At 50.1% G+C, this 16,278-nt stretch overlaps 1 protein-coding gene across 1 annotated transcript; it reads right to left on the bottom strand.

Annotated features, from left to right (window-relative positions):
• Window positions 1-14,639: 14,639 nt before the first annotated feature.
• Window positions 14,640-16,069, bottom strand: LOC128726612 (tektin-2). The gene is made up of 3 exons (XM_053820426.1): window positions 15,426-16,069; window positions 15,128-15,350; window positions 14,640-15,062 (listed from the first exon to the last, which is right to left on the bottom strand). Exons 1-3 carry the CDS (start codon window positions 16,067-16,069, stop codon window positions 14,640-14,642), a joined length of 1,290 nt encoding a protein of 429 aa, XP_053676401.1.
• Between the last annotated feature and the right edge of the window lie 209 nt (window positions 16,070-16,278).

Genomic DNA, 16,278 nt, shown 5'->3' with positions numbered 1-16,278 from the left:
CCCGAGGCCAAACCCCACCCATCACCGGTACTTCGACACGTTCCGCCCTCACTCGAAATAGGATTATTTCGCAACGGTTTCTCCAGCGCAGCATCGCGACAGGATGCCGACACCCTGTAAGAAAGGAAGCTTGGTTTAGCTCCGTGCGGTCGAAATCAGCAGCGCTTCCTGGTGGCCAGCATCTGGTGACAGGATGTCTGCGTAGTCCGTCCCGGGGCGTTTCGGTAAACTCCTTGCCAGCCAGCCTGGCGCGGACTAAGGCGAGTCGGGCCTCTAATTGACACCTTCCAGGCGCCCTCGACACAGCTGGTGGGCCTTATAATGGCGGCACGAAGGTACCGAAGGTCCGGTTATTTCAACCACTTCTGGATGTTGTTTCTTCTTGGGCTTGAGCTCACCTAGCCCAACGTGTTCCGCTCGGTGCGGACAAGGTGAAGCAACTTCCGAAGAAAGGAAACTAGGAACAGGAACTGAAAAGGACGCGCTTCAGTTCCACCCTTGTGTCACGGTGCGAGTTTTGGAAAGTCTTATAAGAAGCGTCACCTCGGGAAGCGCAATAGGAATTCTTCGAGCCCACCCACATGCATCTGGTGATCGCGAGTTGCCCTCTAGTGGAAAATGCCGGAACTATTGCTCTGATCAGCGCAACTTCGTGTGAGGCCAACCCCTTGGGCACGGATGCGAAAAATGAGGATACTTTTTGAGAAATAAGACGCTCGCTTGTGCCCAGATCTAACCGGAAGTGTAACTTGCATGCCTGGAAGTGGTCGAATTTCGTCTCGACATGTCGCCACCGTGTCTGCCATGGCACCGTCCGCTCAGCGAGAAAGCAAAACAACAAGTGACGAAAGGACGAGCATGTTGTTTATTTTCTTTTTCTTCTGGCCCCGTGCCATCCTTCGAATCAGTCACCAGCTCGGGTCACGCACAGGCTGCCGTAAAAATTTGAGAACTCTCCCGCATGACTTTCTGCATCGACTTTCACTGGCTTTCGGTGATGTGTGCCGAGGACTCTTTCACAGTGCAGCTGATGGTGTCGTGGTGTCACCGGGGCTTTTTACGAGCAAATGGCTGGGTCGGAATGCAAACCAGACGGCCTTTGCCACAATGAATCATGCGCGACACAAGCGACAACTATCGGTGTTCGATTGCGGCTCGTCCGATCGACTTTTATGGCCGTGAAAAGTCCACGTGACGACACTGGAGCGACCGGGAGGAAGTTTTAAATCTTCCTAATGCCAAGGTGCTAAGCCACTACAAGCCATAAAATCCACGCTCTCATCCACTGAGTGGAAACTAAGGCTAGTGGCAAAAACAAATCCATCGCGCTCGATTCATCTGTCCGCCACGTGCACGAAAACAAATGCCAGCAAATCATATCGATGGCTTCTCAAACCGACAACAAAAAGCCAGCTTTTTTTGCACCTTTCGTCGTCGGACTTGATGCGCACAAAGTTCTAAGTGATCGTTACCGGCTCGATGGAACACAAAACTGCCCGCTCCATTTATGCTCCCATCGGGACCTCGCCTTAATGGCCGCACAAATGGAGGAGGCGCAGGCGTAATAAAAACCACGATCGACTCAAACCCCGCGATAGCCCGGAGAGATTCGAAAACGCTGCGAGACTCGGCGTGAAGGAGAAAAAAAAAGAACCGCACGGCAACAATGTCGCCCCAAACTCGAAAGAGGGTCGAGCTGGTGTCTACTGCCCCGGTTAAAAATAATGCCCCCTGTGTATGCGAGAGTGTGGCTGCTCGTATTTTTTTTTCGTCGCTTGATTTTCGAAACGTTTCCACCTTCTCGTTTTGCCAGCGGGAAGGCTAAAAGGCCATCACAGCAAACGCCCCGACGCGTTCCGGGTTCGGGCCGATTTACGGTCTGGACTATATTTAAATGTCGATAAAATGTTTCCAAAAACAAACGGAAACGGCGCGCGCGCGCGCGCTCGCGCCTATACCAGACCAGGTGGATGAGAAGGCCCTGCTAAACGGTCGTTTGTCGGGTCGGGTCCGCTTTCCGGTGCGCGTTGATGCTAATGATCGACGCGCGATGACGCAGACCATGCGCACTGGGCGATTATGATTATGCCCCCAAAACCCCAAGGGCCGCGAGAGACAGAGCCACCCTCAATGGGAGATGCGCTGCGCTTTAATAACTCACCCCTGAGTAACACATTAAAGCCAATTTATCGCGCATCCGGAGGGTGGGTGGTTTATCGGCCAGCGGGTGGTGCCTATGAGAACCGACCGATCCTCTGGATCCCTAATTTGGACGCCGATTTGGGCCTCCACCTGCGCCTTTTAACACCTTCTCAGCAGTTCCACTGCTCGGGTGGCATTTGAGTTTTATGGTGCCTGGTTCATTTGCGCGTCTCAAGACCACGCAGTTCGCAGTGTCCTTAGGTCGATCGGTGGACCGTGACATCTTCCTTCCAGACCGCCTTGAATCAGATGGACGAAATTCCATCGAAAAACGAGCACAAATTAAGCGCCCAATGGCCAGCGAGCGGGTGGGCAATCTGCGCAACACGTGTTCCAAGGTCGAACCGAAGGGTCCGGCATTATTTATACTGTTTGGACAGACCGGGCGGCTGGATGCTGCCGGTGGTGGCACCTTTTTTTTTCATTTGGTGCTGTTGTTTGTTTCTATCCACCGGTCCGGTCGGATCGATCGATCGAGTGATTGACCGTGGCCGAACCGAGGCGTTAGATTTATGATCCCGCCAAAGCGTTCGCTCAGAAAAGGGCGACGTTTTGCGCTTTCGTGAATTGAACGTGCTTCGATCGTCTAAAAAGTTGAGCCGGAAAACGAGGAGAAAAAAGGCCAAAAAAGGACCGGATCGAACGGCAACACCCACCCGAACGGGTCTGAAACCGATCATCACCTGCCAACCCGGACCGGAGTTGGTGTCTTACCGATCTTCGATCTTCGGACCTTGGATCGGGTTAATGGCGTCAGTGGACCCGAGGCCCGTTGCAAAAACCATGTCCACAAAGGAAAGGTGAGTTGTCCGGCTCCAAAAATTTACGACCCGTCCCAAAACGCCGGGACGACGGTCGTCGTTAAATTGGACGCGCTGTTTTTTTGCGGGCGACAATGTAGCAGCACTTGACCGCAACAAGTTGCATGATTTTTGAGTGTGTTTTGTTTGCTGGGGTGTACTTTGTTTTTGGATTCGTTCAAAAAGCGATTTCATCGGAAGGTGTCGAGCCCTTCGCCGAATGCGCCAGGTCCTGCCATCTCCTGTGGCGGCGCCCTGGAGTGTTTTTGCATTTGTGGCAGGTTTTGCAACGGCGCAGGTATCAACCGGAGCTGATAGGATAGCACCTTTAATGGCGCAAAGAACCACCTTGGAAGGCTTGGTTTTTCTCCCCGAAAGACCCGAGTAACGCCTTTCAATCGCACTAAATCATCTGCCCCGGTTCCGGTTCGTCAAAATCACCGTCCGTTTCAGGGACGACGAATTACGTGAAAACGTCCTGTACATAACCGTTAAAAAAGAAAGCCCCTCTAGAAATACGTAAGCGGCTGGCAAAACAAATCGTTACAGGACTTCCTTCCCATAGCGCGGGTCACGTGTCCTTGCGCGCGGACTCATCATCCGTCCGGTTTCTTTGGACGGGGCAGGATTATGCAAATAAACCTGCTCTATCGGACCGCCGGACCGGGTTCAAGGAGATATGCCATAAAGTGTCCTGCTTTCGGTCGTCTTAGGGTTGTTTGTGGCCGGTTACGAGCCGGTTGATCGGCGGGCAAGTAACTGGCACAAAAAGAAAACGTTATAAATTCCACCCAAAACAAAATGATCCGACACGAAATGATGGAACGTTTGCCCATTCTAGACCCGTTTTCAAAGGGTGTCCTTGGTCTTGGGCTGTGAAAGTGCACGAAATGTCGTTATTATTTACTCAATCTTCAGCCGTTCCCGAAGGGAAGCATATCCTTCCGGCCGGCGTCGGGATCGTGTTAATTCCGTGGGCATCGTTATGTAGGACAATTTATCACGGGTAGCAAATAAAATTCCTCATCAAAAAAGGGAAAGTATCAGGCAGCTCGGTGAATAACCGTTACCCCCGTTCGGCCAGGACAAGCGCTTTCACATCAGGTGCGAAAATGCTAACCCTCAGCCTGAAGGTGGCCATCAATGGCGCTGACAGCGTTGGTACATAAATCTTTCTAAATCGCAACCGAGCCGATTTGCGTTAACACGCGCTTTCGCTTTCACCGGGACCACATTCTAGAACGGGTCTAGAATGAAAACCTGCGTCCCGGGACGTGGCAGGTTCTTGCGCGCGCGCGCGCGCGTACATCTCAAATTGAATTCCTCATCAAACGAATTGCGCAGCATACGAGCGCTTGTAATGCGCACCGGGCTTACACGGGCTCAATTATCGCCGGTTGTTGCCAATTTCGAAACGACCCCGTAGAACGTAGAACTAAACGCACCCGGCTTGCGGTGTCCCTTCGGATCCATACCGTTCCGTCGGCTCAAACAGAGGTCCTTGGAAGCCAGCGCTTGAGCCACCAAAAAAAGGGGTTGGCTTGTCGGTTGATTTATACACCCGGTGCGCACGACTGATAGTTTCGGGGGTCTAGGAATTCGGGGCGAATGTGGCACCTGCGATTTTTTTTCCATCCATTCGCTCCGTCCCGTGGCAAGTCAAAACTCGTTTTCGTCCTGGCTCTTCATAATCTGCTCGTTGGCATGCTTCCCGCAAGGGTCTGTGAGAGAGCGAGCGAGAGAGAAAAGAAAAAGCGACAAGCGGGAATGCGCAGAAAAACCCTTTTATACTTCTCTAGCGGCCATTCAATTCCATCCCGTGCAATTGTTTGGCGCACCGTATGGGGTTACGGGTCCCGAAGAATCGGTACAGGTCCCCGTCGTCTTTTATCTACGGTTTGCGTTGTTGGACGACCGGAGGCTTTGTGGAAATTTTACAATTCGCAAACGTCTAACTAGCTCGAGAGCTGGCGGCCTTCAGCCGGTCCCTCGAACGGTGAGGGCTCGTTTTTTGGCTTTTGTGAGTGAGACCTCTCCGAAACGGGTGTGTGAGTGTGTTTTTTTTGCTTTATTCCCTCCCAATTGGCCACCATCGTCCTGTGGCAAAGCCCAGGATTCGCGCAGCATGCCGCATGGGACGTGTGCCCGCGCACTTAACGCTCTCTGCTCGCCCGCTTTCATCAGCCACTCGAGATGACGGCGTGAGCGCGTACCGGTTCGAACCACGGGGATTCTTGAAATGGAAAGCTGAAGGCGAGGCAGAACACATACACAAAAAAATGCAAACCAAGCCAAAAAGGATAAGCAGGTGGCAGGGCAACGCGTTCGTAGTCGAACCCGCCTTGCGCAGCCGGTTCTCGAGACGCGCGTTCGACGTGCAAGTGGTGGCGTGTCCTTGGCATTGCCAGTCGATCCTAGAGCGGCCTAATTCGTGCTCCGTTAAAGGTGCGGATTTGTTCCCGCATGCCCTCTACTCTCTAGGGTATTAATGACTTCCAGGTTTGATTCGGGAGTGTGCGGCGTTTCTTTTTTTTTGCGAACGGATATTTTGACAGGGTACGAAGCAAGGACTGCTCAAGTGAACCTTTTCGCCGGGGTTTAATGTGATTTTTTGCGCTAAATTCGTTACAAACTGTAAAGGAACTTTCGTCCTGCGATACAGACCGATGATTCCTAATCCCGTTGCATCAATCGCCACAGCAGGCTTTGCCACACGGAATCGGGACCAGGCCGCGTTTCGCTTGTGTTTTTCCACCTGAAAACCTTATCCCATCAAACGGAAAACCCTTCGCCTGAACGCATCGAAAAGGGGATTCGTTGGGATTGAAAGTGAAAATCGTCCCGAAATAAAAAAAAACACAACGCCGACCCGCGCAACAAACGGATGACGTTACGTCGGGATCGAAAAGAAAAAAGGGTTCGTCAGCGTAAACGGCTGCAGGGGACACAAACAAGCAAACCTAATCTCGGGGCGAAAGCAGGGACGCGAAAATAAATCGCATTCGGGCGCGATATGATCGCTGACGATTTGTTCTTTTCGCTGCGTTGAGAAGGGTTGCCGGGGAAATCTTTCACCCGGTGGCGTGCTTGAGTAGCTCCGCTTTGTTTTCCTTTCATTTTTTTGATGCATTTTCTCCTGTACCACACCGAGCTTCCTTTCCCGGGCCGAGACCCGTTTGAAGTCCTTTGATTGCGAGCGCGATTCGTTCGATTCGGCACGGTTGCTAGGGATTCGGCGACAACCGCATCCAAGACGGCCACGCATTTCGGTGGATTTGCGAGCACGCACGGCCAAATCGAAACAGGCGCTGGCCGCGTCGTTTGAGCTGAAGAAGAAGAAAAAAAAACGCACTCGGCGCGACATAAAGAAAAGATTCGATCAGGTACTTTTTCAATCCGGTTCGGGATCGTACGGACGGCTTTCGATGGTGTATTTGTATGTGTATGTGTGTGTGTGCTTGTGTGCAGAAACAATAGCCAACCGGATCGACAATGCAGAGCGAAAAAAGGCTGACCCTTAAGCGTTGCGCTGGCTCGCAAACAAAGGGTGTCAAGGGAAGTTATTGTTACAACTGTCACCCGGGACACTGTGCGAGGCCATTATGCAGACTTCCCTCTGTTCTGTGGCGATCGTTGCGAGTTAGCAAGTTGTGGCAATTTTTTTTGAGTCCGTTTTCCACTGGCAGGTTGTCGAGAGGGCTGGCTGGTCGACCAAATTGGTCAAGCTTCTCGAGAAGTGTCCTAGCAGGAGAGCCTGTGAGTCCTTTTCGAAGCGAAATTCCATCCCGCCGGTTCCGGGGAACGTTGGAATTCGGGTTTGGTGTGGCGTATGTGTTCGTTTACTTTTGCCCGATCTCTGCAGGTTCTGCCAATACCATCACGGATTGATTTTTATGATCAGCTCAAGTGTGATGTCAATAAACAAATTCATGGTTCGGGGAAGAGTCGTTCCGTTTCCGTGCCGGTTTTATCAAGTGTTTTTTCCGGTTCGTCTCGTGTTTGGTCAGCTCGCGGTAATGTGATGGAATGTTTTTATTGTGGCAAGCCTTCCGTTGGGCAAGTGTTTATTTAGGAATTCCGGAAGGAAAAACACATTTTTTCAAGAATGTTTCCTGCATTTTGAAGGATTTTTTGAAAATTGTTTTCGAGATAAATAATCATCCTTAACGCTTCGGTTTTTAAAGCCATTTGAGAAAAACTTTGCGTGATGCGAATGCGAATCATGAAATTTCAAATCAAATTTTTAAAATGTATTCTAAAGTTTCAGAAAAATGGTCGTGCTTTGAAAAGATTTCGCTTCTATTCTACCCAAGACAAAAGCGACATTCAAGAAGCGTTTCTTGCCCTGTGAGCCATCGCTAATTTGAGTAAATAACCCTCAGATTAGCAAACAGAACCAAATACCCAAACACACTCGTGATAATGATCGTGACGAACACCGACCAAGGTGAACTGCCGTTCCAGCGATGAAAGATAATTAGCGCACCGAAATCCCGACCCCAGACGCGGGTTCGCTACTTCTAATCCTCGGCTCATTAGCGGGCCCAGCTTTGCAGGGAGGCGATGGCGTCGAAGGATCAGATAATTAATGAGCATCTTGCAGGAGCTATAGTTGCCCTCGTGACGTGATCGTCTTCGTCGACTCATCAGACTTAGGCTCTCGTCGGCGGCCTTCACCAGGGGTGTTTGCTTTCCACCAGCAAGGCTATTCCAGCGCTCCGAAAGATCGTTATCCTTGCTTCGCAAGAAGGCTCTCGCTCAGAAACCCACGCAAACCCACGGAAAGGCAACCTCTCCTAATCCTTATTGCGTACACATGAAACGCATCGCCGGCCGGCTTCTTCAAGCTTATCCCGTTCTCGTCGGCTCAACCTGGGTGGTACTTGAGCGAGCTGCACCTCCTTTGCGTGCACTTGACGCGAAGAAGGATGCAAAAGCACACCAACATCGTAGGGCGTTCCGCTGCGATGAAACGGCCGCCGTTGGGAGTGAAATGTAAACCAAGGCTTCCGAGCGGATCGGCTTGCTTTCACCCTGGTCTAGGCCGTTCAATTACATGCAAAATTGAGACGATTTTCTACGGTTCCTCTGAAGCTCGGTCGGTGTAAAACGATGCCGCAGATGAGCGAGCAGAAGCTCGGCTTCGTACTACCCAACCTGCCGCTAATCGGACGTGAACTATGAAACTACGTAACGCCCCACGCCACGGTCGCGGTTGATTAGTGCCGTTTGTTTCATCGCACCCGCTCGAGGCCCGGTGATCGGTTTTTCGTCTTTTTCCCCATTTTCGGTTTGCCATTTTCGCTCCGCGCGTCTAATTTTACGCACCCCGCCGTTCGTAAAACGCAATCAATCAGCCGCCCGTGTGATCCTGCGTGGCGTAGGCGTCACTGGCCTTATTCGGGTGACTTTGGTCCCAGCTTGGCAGGGGGTCTCGGAACCGGCTCTTGAGCCTGGCTGACAGCGCGAGCGGCTTTTGATGAATTGAAGATATCCGCTTTCAATCGCGATCGCGATCGTCTTCATCGCAGCGTGCGCAGCGAAGCGGCTTCAGATGGATTATTGATCGTCCCTTTCGGTCCAATTGGCTTATATCTCATCGTGTCAGCGAGCAGCGCGCAAGCGATACATTTCCCGGATCCAACCTGTTCCGATCAGGTGGCTGCGAGCCTGTGGTTGCATAATTCGAACGCACTCGCGTTCAGTTTGCCACCCACGAGCGGTTTTGCGATTTATTATTAATTGTTTCCACCCGATTGAGGCCCAGGTCGGCGCACGCACCGGTGCCATTTAGGAGAGGAGAATCGCCGGAGAAACAAAAAGCGTAGCTCGAATCGATCTCGTTTCCATACCGAAACCGAACCTTCGAGGAAGCGAAACCGGCGCGAAACGAACGATTCATCAACCGGGCCGCGCTGGATGAAGCTTTTGCGCGCATTTCCGCGTGGGACTCCGTTGATTGTATTTTAATGGGTCCGTTTATTAGATTTATGCAAATAGTGTGAACGATCGGAGCGGTACTTCGAAGGCAGGCGGAATCAAAAACCACGAAAACGAAACCACGATTCTGGTGCTTTACTGCGCGTGAAGGTGCTTTTGGGAGGCCCGTGAGAGAGTTTCCTGAGGCCGCTGATCGTCGTAAATCGAGCTGGCATTAGAATATTTGATCGATTCGGATGGGTTGCTGCCTACGTGGGGTGCGATGAAACGTGGGACGTTCAGCGGTTTGATTTTGAACATAATTAACCAGAGCCCAGAAAGGGGACGCGATGAATTGAAGTGATTGTAAATTGTGCTTCATTAGAAGCTCGCCGCTCGCTTGCGGTCCTTATCAAGGCTTAAAGAGGCGGGAGTCTCGAGGCTTCTTCAAATAAAGGCTCCAGCGGGAGGTGTAGCTTAAGGAGTCGCCGATGCAGGTTTGAAACCGGCACACAAAATAACAACGTACGTAAAAGGGCAACCGGTGCATCGTGAATGTGGGGCGAAATGCATCGCGGTTTCGGCAAACGGGTCCTTTGAAACGTCCCGATTTTCAGCTCGCCACAAAACCAAGACCTTCCTTTGAAAGGAAGAAAAGAGCAGGCAACGCATGCAACATTTTGACATTATTTGAGCCCCACACTTGGGGGAAATTATCGACATTTGGGGTGCCGAAAGCGCGTTACCCGCCAAAGATGACAAAGATCGATTCGGCTTTGCAGACGTTTCCACGCGTGGTGATTCGTTCAAAGGGGGTTCCACTTTCTTACACACGACCGAACGCTGATAGAGAAGAGAACGGTTCCATTCATCGCGGTCTAAAAGTCTCCCCTTTTGCGCAGAGAACATCCAAACGCCAGCCGTAGTCAGCCTCAGAAAAAAGGGTGAAGGTGTTAGCTGTGCAAGCACAGCTGTGCCCGATATGGGTGGACCTTCTCCTGGGTGGAACAGGCCGAGAAAGAAACTAGGGTTAAGAACGCACGAACCCCTTACATGACTCGACCCCGGAACATCGGAAGCGACCCCTCACATGTGCGCCCCCGAGGTAACGCCTCTTCACCAAGGGTGGCTCTTCCGGGGACGCGACCGAGCCGTACGTTTGGAATCTAATTGAAATAAATTAAATATTAAAATGGTATGCATCACCGCCCGGTGGATCTCGGGTCTCGTATTTCATCATCGAACCGGTCCGACCTGGTGATTTCCGTGCTGCTTCCGGTGTGATGTGCCTTTTGTTGTAGCGCATCTTCGGTTACGCTCAGCAGCAGCAGCAGCAGCAGTTTCAAAGAAGAATTCGGAACCCATCTTCCGATGGGAAGATGAATCAGTTTTGAAGCGATCTCATTTTACCACCTCGGTTGTGCTCCCACCGACTCTGTCCCAGTGTTCGCTGGAAGGGTACGCGTTAGATCGACTTCCTGCGCGATCGGACGGCTAAAATATGTTTGACGGATGCTTGCACGAGGAAAAACACGAGACAAAATGAATTGCTTTTTAATGTGACTGTGTGTGTTTTTTATTCCATCTAACTGTGCATCATTCAATCGACCTCGATCGTTATCACCAGGGAAGATAAATTGAATGCTGGTAAAACGACGCGTGTAGCGATGAATATTAATACAGTCTTCCTTTCCGGCCACGTTTATTTTATTTCCTCCAAATGGATTCATTGCTGGAGCTGGAGATTGGAACGATTCCCGTTGATTTCTTTCGCAGGATAATCTAAGCTTTAAAAGATCGATAAAAAAAAACTTTCGAGACCACCAGAAAGATCCCGAACGTGCTGAGAACTCACCATTATGAGTCGAAGGATTTGCTGCAAGGCATCGATGAAATGTGTTTCAGTTTCCGAAAGGCTTTCGGAGCGATCTGGAATAAAAATAAATAAACATGATCATCATCCATCAGCCTTCGAGCGCCGCTGTTGGTGGGCCTGAGATGGTTCGGTGCTGTTCCCGCGAGACAATAGCTAAAATGTTGGCCATTTCGACAAACCGACAACAAAGCCAGCTCAAACAACGAGCGCGACACGAGAATTGGCAAACCCCGTCACGGTGTTTTGGTATGGCACGAGATTTCAGCGAGCCTGGTGGGCTGCCTGGAGGACTTCTATGCACAATTGGCCACGTTAAGACATTATGGAAAGCAGTCGAACGGACGAAAGGTGCCTGGTACCGGGCTGGCAAAAGAACAAACCATCCCGAAGACGTGCACACGGAAGGTGTCCGAATTGGCCAAAATAGAACGCATGTACGCCTGCGTTGAAGTCTACCAAATGCCGACAGACCCGAGGAAAGAAAACGGCGCAACCAAACGCAAACATCTCAATCTCGATCATTTTTCTTCTGCTACCTTCAAAAAATGGTCGACTGATCGGGTCAGCGAAAGAGAAACAGGCTCACGCGAAGGTGGTTCATTGAAAACCTTGCCTATGGCTCTTAGAACCGATCCTCGGAAAGGATCCTAATTCTCTGGTACAACGCACGGGCTCTTTCCATCTGGGACCTGTCCGGGTGACAATTGTTCCATTGCACAAGGTGCATGCCAGGCTAGCCTGCACGAACTCGCATCACACGGACAGGACCCAAAAATGGCATTAGTTGGACGTGGTGAGCCGAATTTGAGCTTCGAATGAATAGGAATGAAGTGCCAGCCAGTGGAATCGATGCAGGATGCCTGGGTTGCCCTGGGTTACCTTTTAATTTTTTGCACAATACCGAACCCAGGTTCCCGGAATTGCTTTCGGGATTCTGCTAGCCTGCTTTTTTTCCTGTTTCAGATTCTTTCGGTTTCACCCACTGAATGGACCGGCGGTTGCGTTAGACTTTGGGACGATACGGAATGAGCTGACGACCGTTCGATACAGGTTGCCGAAAGGTACATCGAAAGGTGAATGGATGATCCGAAAGCAAGCAAGTGTAAGGACGTGCCGCGAATCCTGGCCGACATTCCGATCCTTGAACGATGAATGGTGCTGAGCGCCGTGCCGAGACCATCGATCACGGTAAAGGATCGGTTTTCGGGATACCAATTCTAGAACGACGGCTGCGTGGGTCTGAGTAATCGAGTAGGCCACATTGCATAGAACTACATACCGTTGCAAACGCGAATTATCGCATGAATCATTGGTCCAATTGATTTTCGATTTTTATCAACGATATATAGCAAATATCGAGAAATCATTCAGTTTCGGAAATGCTAACAAGGCTTGTTAACATATAACTAACGTGAGTCAGCGGGTAAGATTATCAGCAGGAGTATTTTAAGCAACGCTTTTTGATACTGAAACCGTACGAAAGCCTGCAATATTACGTCACACCGAGCAAATACTTTTAAGTTCGCTCGTTTACTCTCATCTGAATCATATTCCACCAAAATACGGCAGTAAGCAAACCGAAGCAAAATCTTAATCGGTTTTATAGATTCTATCAATAGAGCGTTTCATATTAATATGCAATGACTCAAACGCTCTTAAATAAAGATGATAGTCATTACGCAAATAGCTTATTTTTGCTTACTTGTAGAAAGTTTACACATAAATTACTCAGCTACGTACACAGTTTGTCATGATTTTAAAATGAACTACATTATTTAAACGTGTTTTACTCAACTGTCAGCATGTAAATATGCTTTTAACTCTCTATATGTGCTGATATACTTGACGTAGAAATGAATTTAAGATATTTTGAGCTGTAAAATGTTTTACTCCTTATGGTATATAGTGGTTTCACAGTTTGTAAGACAAACGTATGCGTGGAAAAGGACTTTTGACATTTTCTTATTCTTTCTTGAATCCAGTGAAGCAACTTGATCAAACTGTAAAGTTAAATGAAAAATAAGGAGTTAGAAACAACCTCTGTTACTTTTGAAAAAAAAAAATTTAAAAAAAAACTCATATGCAACTGATCGAAACATCGTTCGACGTGCTACATCTTTTTCTGAACGTGTCTGGATTGGATCAATAAAAAGGTTGTAAATCACTCGCGTTCCTGGAAATCCCCTCGAATTAACTTTGCAAACATGCGTGATAAAAATATGCGCCAATTTTTGAAACCATCTCAATGTCACACCATCCGTTGGCATTCACTCGCATACCACACCCGTACAATGTTGGTTTCTGAAGGAATCCCGCGAAAAACGAAAACCACGCAGGGACTTCGAGCTGCTCTTTTGCGCGCTAAAAGTACACGTGGATGAGTTCGACATGAAAGGGTCTCTTTATACGAGCGCCAAGTGTTTGCCGCGCGATCGAGAAGCCCTCCAGCACAGGTCCGGGTGTCAAGTACTCAACACCCTACCGAATAAGACGGAGCAAGCCGTCACCAACCGGATGTTTGCGTAATCGGTGATAATGTGAACGCAAACGATTCCGGTCCCAGGACGATCGCAAACGAAAGGTGCAAAATGTGACCCCCGCGTGTATCGGCAGACGGGAGAAGCGAGATAACCGGGCATGAAATTGCGATACAATTTTAAGGGTAAGCAAGGATAATGACAAACCGCAGCAAGTTGCAAATCCGATGGTGTTCCGCTCAGCTGGAAGTGGCCGGTCGCCGGTTGCGAATAAACTAGACCTTTGCCCGGACCAGTGACAACGTGGTCGCTAGCACCGTTTAACCGGCAGTTCGTACCGACCGATCGCAGCAGCGAAATTTATGGACCAACCTGGCGGGATCGTGTTAACGCGCTTGCGGCAGTCCTGCGAACCGGGCGCAATCGTACATAATTTAACACTTAACACGATAAGCGTCGATAAATGCAACTAATTCATCAATGCTCACTGCGTGAGCGAATCGAACGCGTTACAGGAACATGCTGGGTGATTTAGCCGCAATTTAGATTTCGACGTACTTTGGATGGCACGAAGTGTTGATTTAAGGGAAAAGTTTCTAAATTCCTAACGGCAAAAGGCGCTAGTTTCGATCAAAATCAAGCAATTCCATCTAGGTTGGCCTAGCTCTGGGGGGATTAGACGATCGATTATCGATCTGCTCACCGCGTGCCTGCCTTTCGAATCCAATCAAGACACCTAAGGCGCCAAACGGGAAACAACTTATTTTCGCTCCCTTCGGAAAAGCGATAACTCATAGAATTTGGTTACAGCGCGAGAAGAAAAAAAAAAGATGTAAGCCCACTTGAACGCGGCTGCAATAAATGCTCGGTACGGTTCGAGGCCCAGCCGGGAAAAGGGTTTCGCGCACCACTTTTCCACCCAGCGACCGGTTGCAGGCGAGTTGTAAAAGGAAACGTGATTTTATTTTGTTTCGATATTTTTTTATAAACGATTTTCTCGGGGCACCATGTTGGTTCGCGACTTGGGTTTGCAAGTAAAAAGCCATGCTCACGTGTGCCACCGGTATGTGTTTATTATGGTCGTTCAGGTGCTCAAAACAAACTACGCTTTCGCGTTTAGAAGGTGCAGGAAAGTGTCTAGCCTTTTGTTGGCGGTGCCGCTAGGTGCAGTTGAACGAGAGTGCGCATATAGGCCACGATCTCTCGAGGCGTATGAGTAAAAAGCGTAACGAGAAGCGTTTTCTTGCAAAATATCTCCCACATTCTGCATGTTTGTGGGTCATCGAACACCGGCGCGATAATTTCGAACGAGCAAACTGCCACATCACTCCGAAATGGAACATTATCCTCAAGAAAAAAGGCAATTTACGTTTTTGGGATCTCATCCTCGATGCGCGACAGCTGAATATTTCGATCGGTTTGAGTCGGTAAACCACCGAACTCGCCTGTACGCAGACGGCCACGCAGATCCAACGCTCGGATATCGGTCATGAGCGAATGCTGCTTGTTCTGGAGGTCCTGATCGATCCTGTTGGCATGATCCCGCACCGAGTTGTAAGTCGTCTTCGTGGCGTCGATCTTGGCTCGCAGAATGTTAATGGTGTCCCGCAGCTTCTGAACCTCTTCACACAGTCCGTGGTACGACTCGTCAACACACAACTCCATTCCCGAACGCTGAGCGCGATTTTCCAGCCTCGTTTCGACAACCTTCAACGCTTCCACCTTCTGGTCATGGGCACGTTCGAGGGCTTCAATCTCGCGAAGGCACCGTTCCATCTCCTCCTTCATCTGCCGACGGTTTCGTGAGGGATGGATAAATAAAAGGCTTCGTTTGGGGAACAAAAAGGACCTACCTTTCCGAGCTGGTACTCGAGCTCGTTACGGGCGCGTTGTGTTTCAAAGATGCGCTTGCGCAACGTATGCGCTGTGCGGTCCTGCTGGGCTCGCAGGATGTTACGAGCCTTCTCGCGTGTCGCGAACAATGACTCACGAATCGAAAACGAATCCGACAAGGCATTCTCGGCCAAGGCAACCAGCTCCTCGCAGTACTCCAACCAATTTCCGTACGTACAGGAGCTAAAACGAAAGAGACATCAAGCGTGAGCACGTTTTCCACCAACGAATGGGTCCAGCGTGGACTCGAATACGGACTCCCTGGGAACGCGCGTTGGATCCGTCTTGAACGAAACATCCCCACAATGTTGGTCCACCTGCAACTGCTGCGAGTCGATCGCTTGTGCTTCGTCCTTATCGGTTAGATCGAGCTCCAACTTGAACTTAACTTCCTGCAAACGATTCAGCTGCTCCCAAGCGGCCTGATTCTGGTCCCGAAGCAACCGCTGGTTGTTCTCGACGATGCACAATTCGTTCTTCAGCTCCGTGTCACCATCGTCGTACGTCAGCTCCGATCCAAGCCTTCCATCTCGCATACCAATGCACTCCGTCACCACCGTGAGCGGTGTAATATGCCCATCCAAATCACGCTCGGTGCAGGACTTTTCCTCGCGTAACGCTCGAATCTCATCAACGACACGTTGCAGCATGAGACGCATCCGTTCACGCCAACGATCCAACTCAGCCACTCGGTCGGAGAGTCGGTCGTTGTTGTGGAACGTATCCCAGTGCGTCTGGATGTGGGTTTCGTTCCGGAGGTTACGTGCCGAGTGCCGCAACTCGAACGCGTCCGAACGCTGCGTGTAAGCCACATTCTTCAGCTGGGTAAGCCGTGAATGCCAATCAGCTAGGCTGAGATGCTGCAGTGGCTTCTCGAACGTCACCGCCGCTTTGTTCGACATGGCTGCGTGAGGATGCTTCGGAAAAACGACACGGAAAACGGTGAGCAAAAACCCAACAAACGACCCAGCCACACCGGCGAAACTCAGTGAACTACACCGCGAACTCGAGTGGTGTTCAGATTTTGCAGCGGGAAAACAAACGCGCGCGTACGGCAACGGTTACTACGACACGTGTGTGTTACCAGGATACGCGTTAGGCGCTACCCAAC

This window comes from Anopheles nili, chromosome 3 (genome assembly GCF_943737925.1).
Source record: "Anopheles nili chromosome 3, idAnoNiliSN_F5_01, whole genome shotgun sequence".
NCBI lineage: Eukaryota > Metazoa > Arthropoda > Insecta > Diptera > Culicidae > Anopheles > Anopheles nili.
The sequence above is the reverse complement of the archived record's forward strand: the minus strand, read 5'-3'. Positions and strand labels throughout refer to the sequence as shown.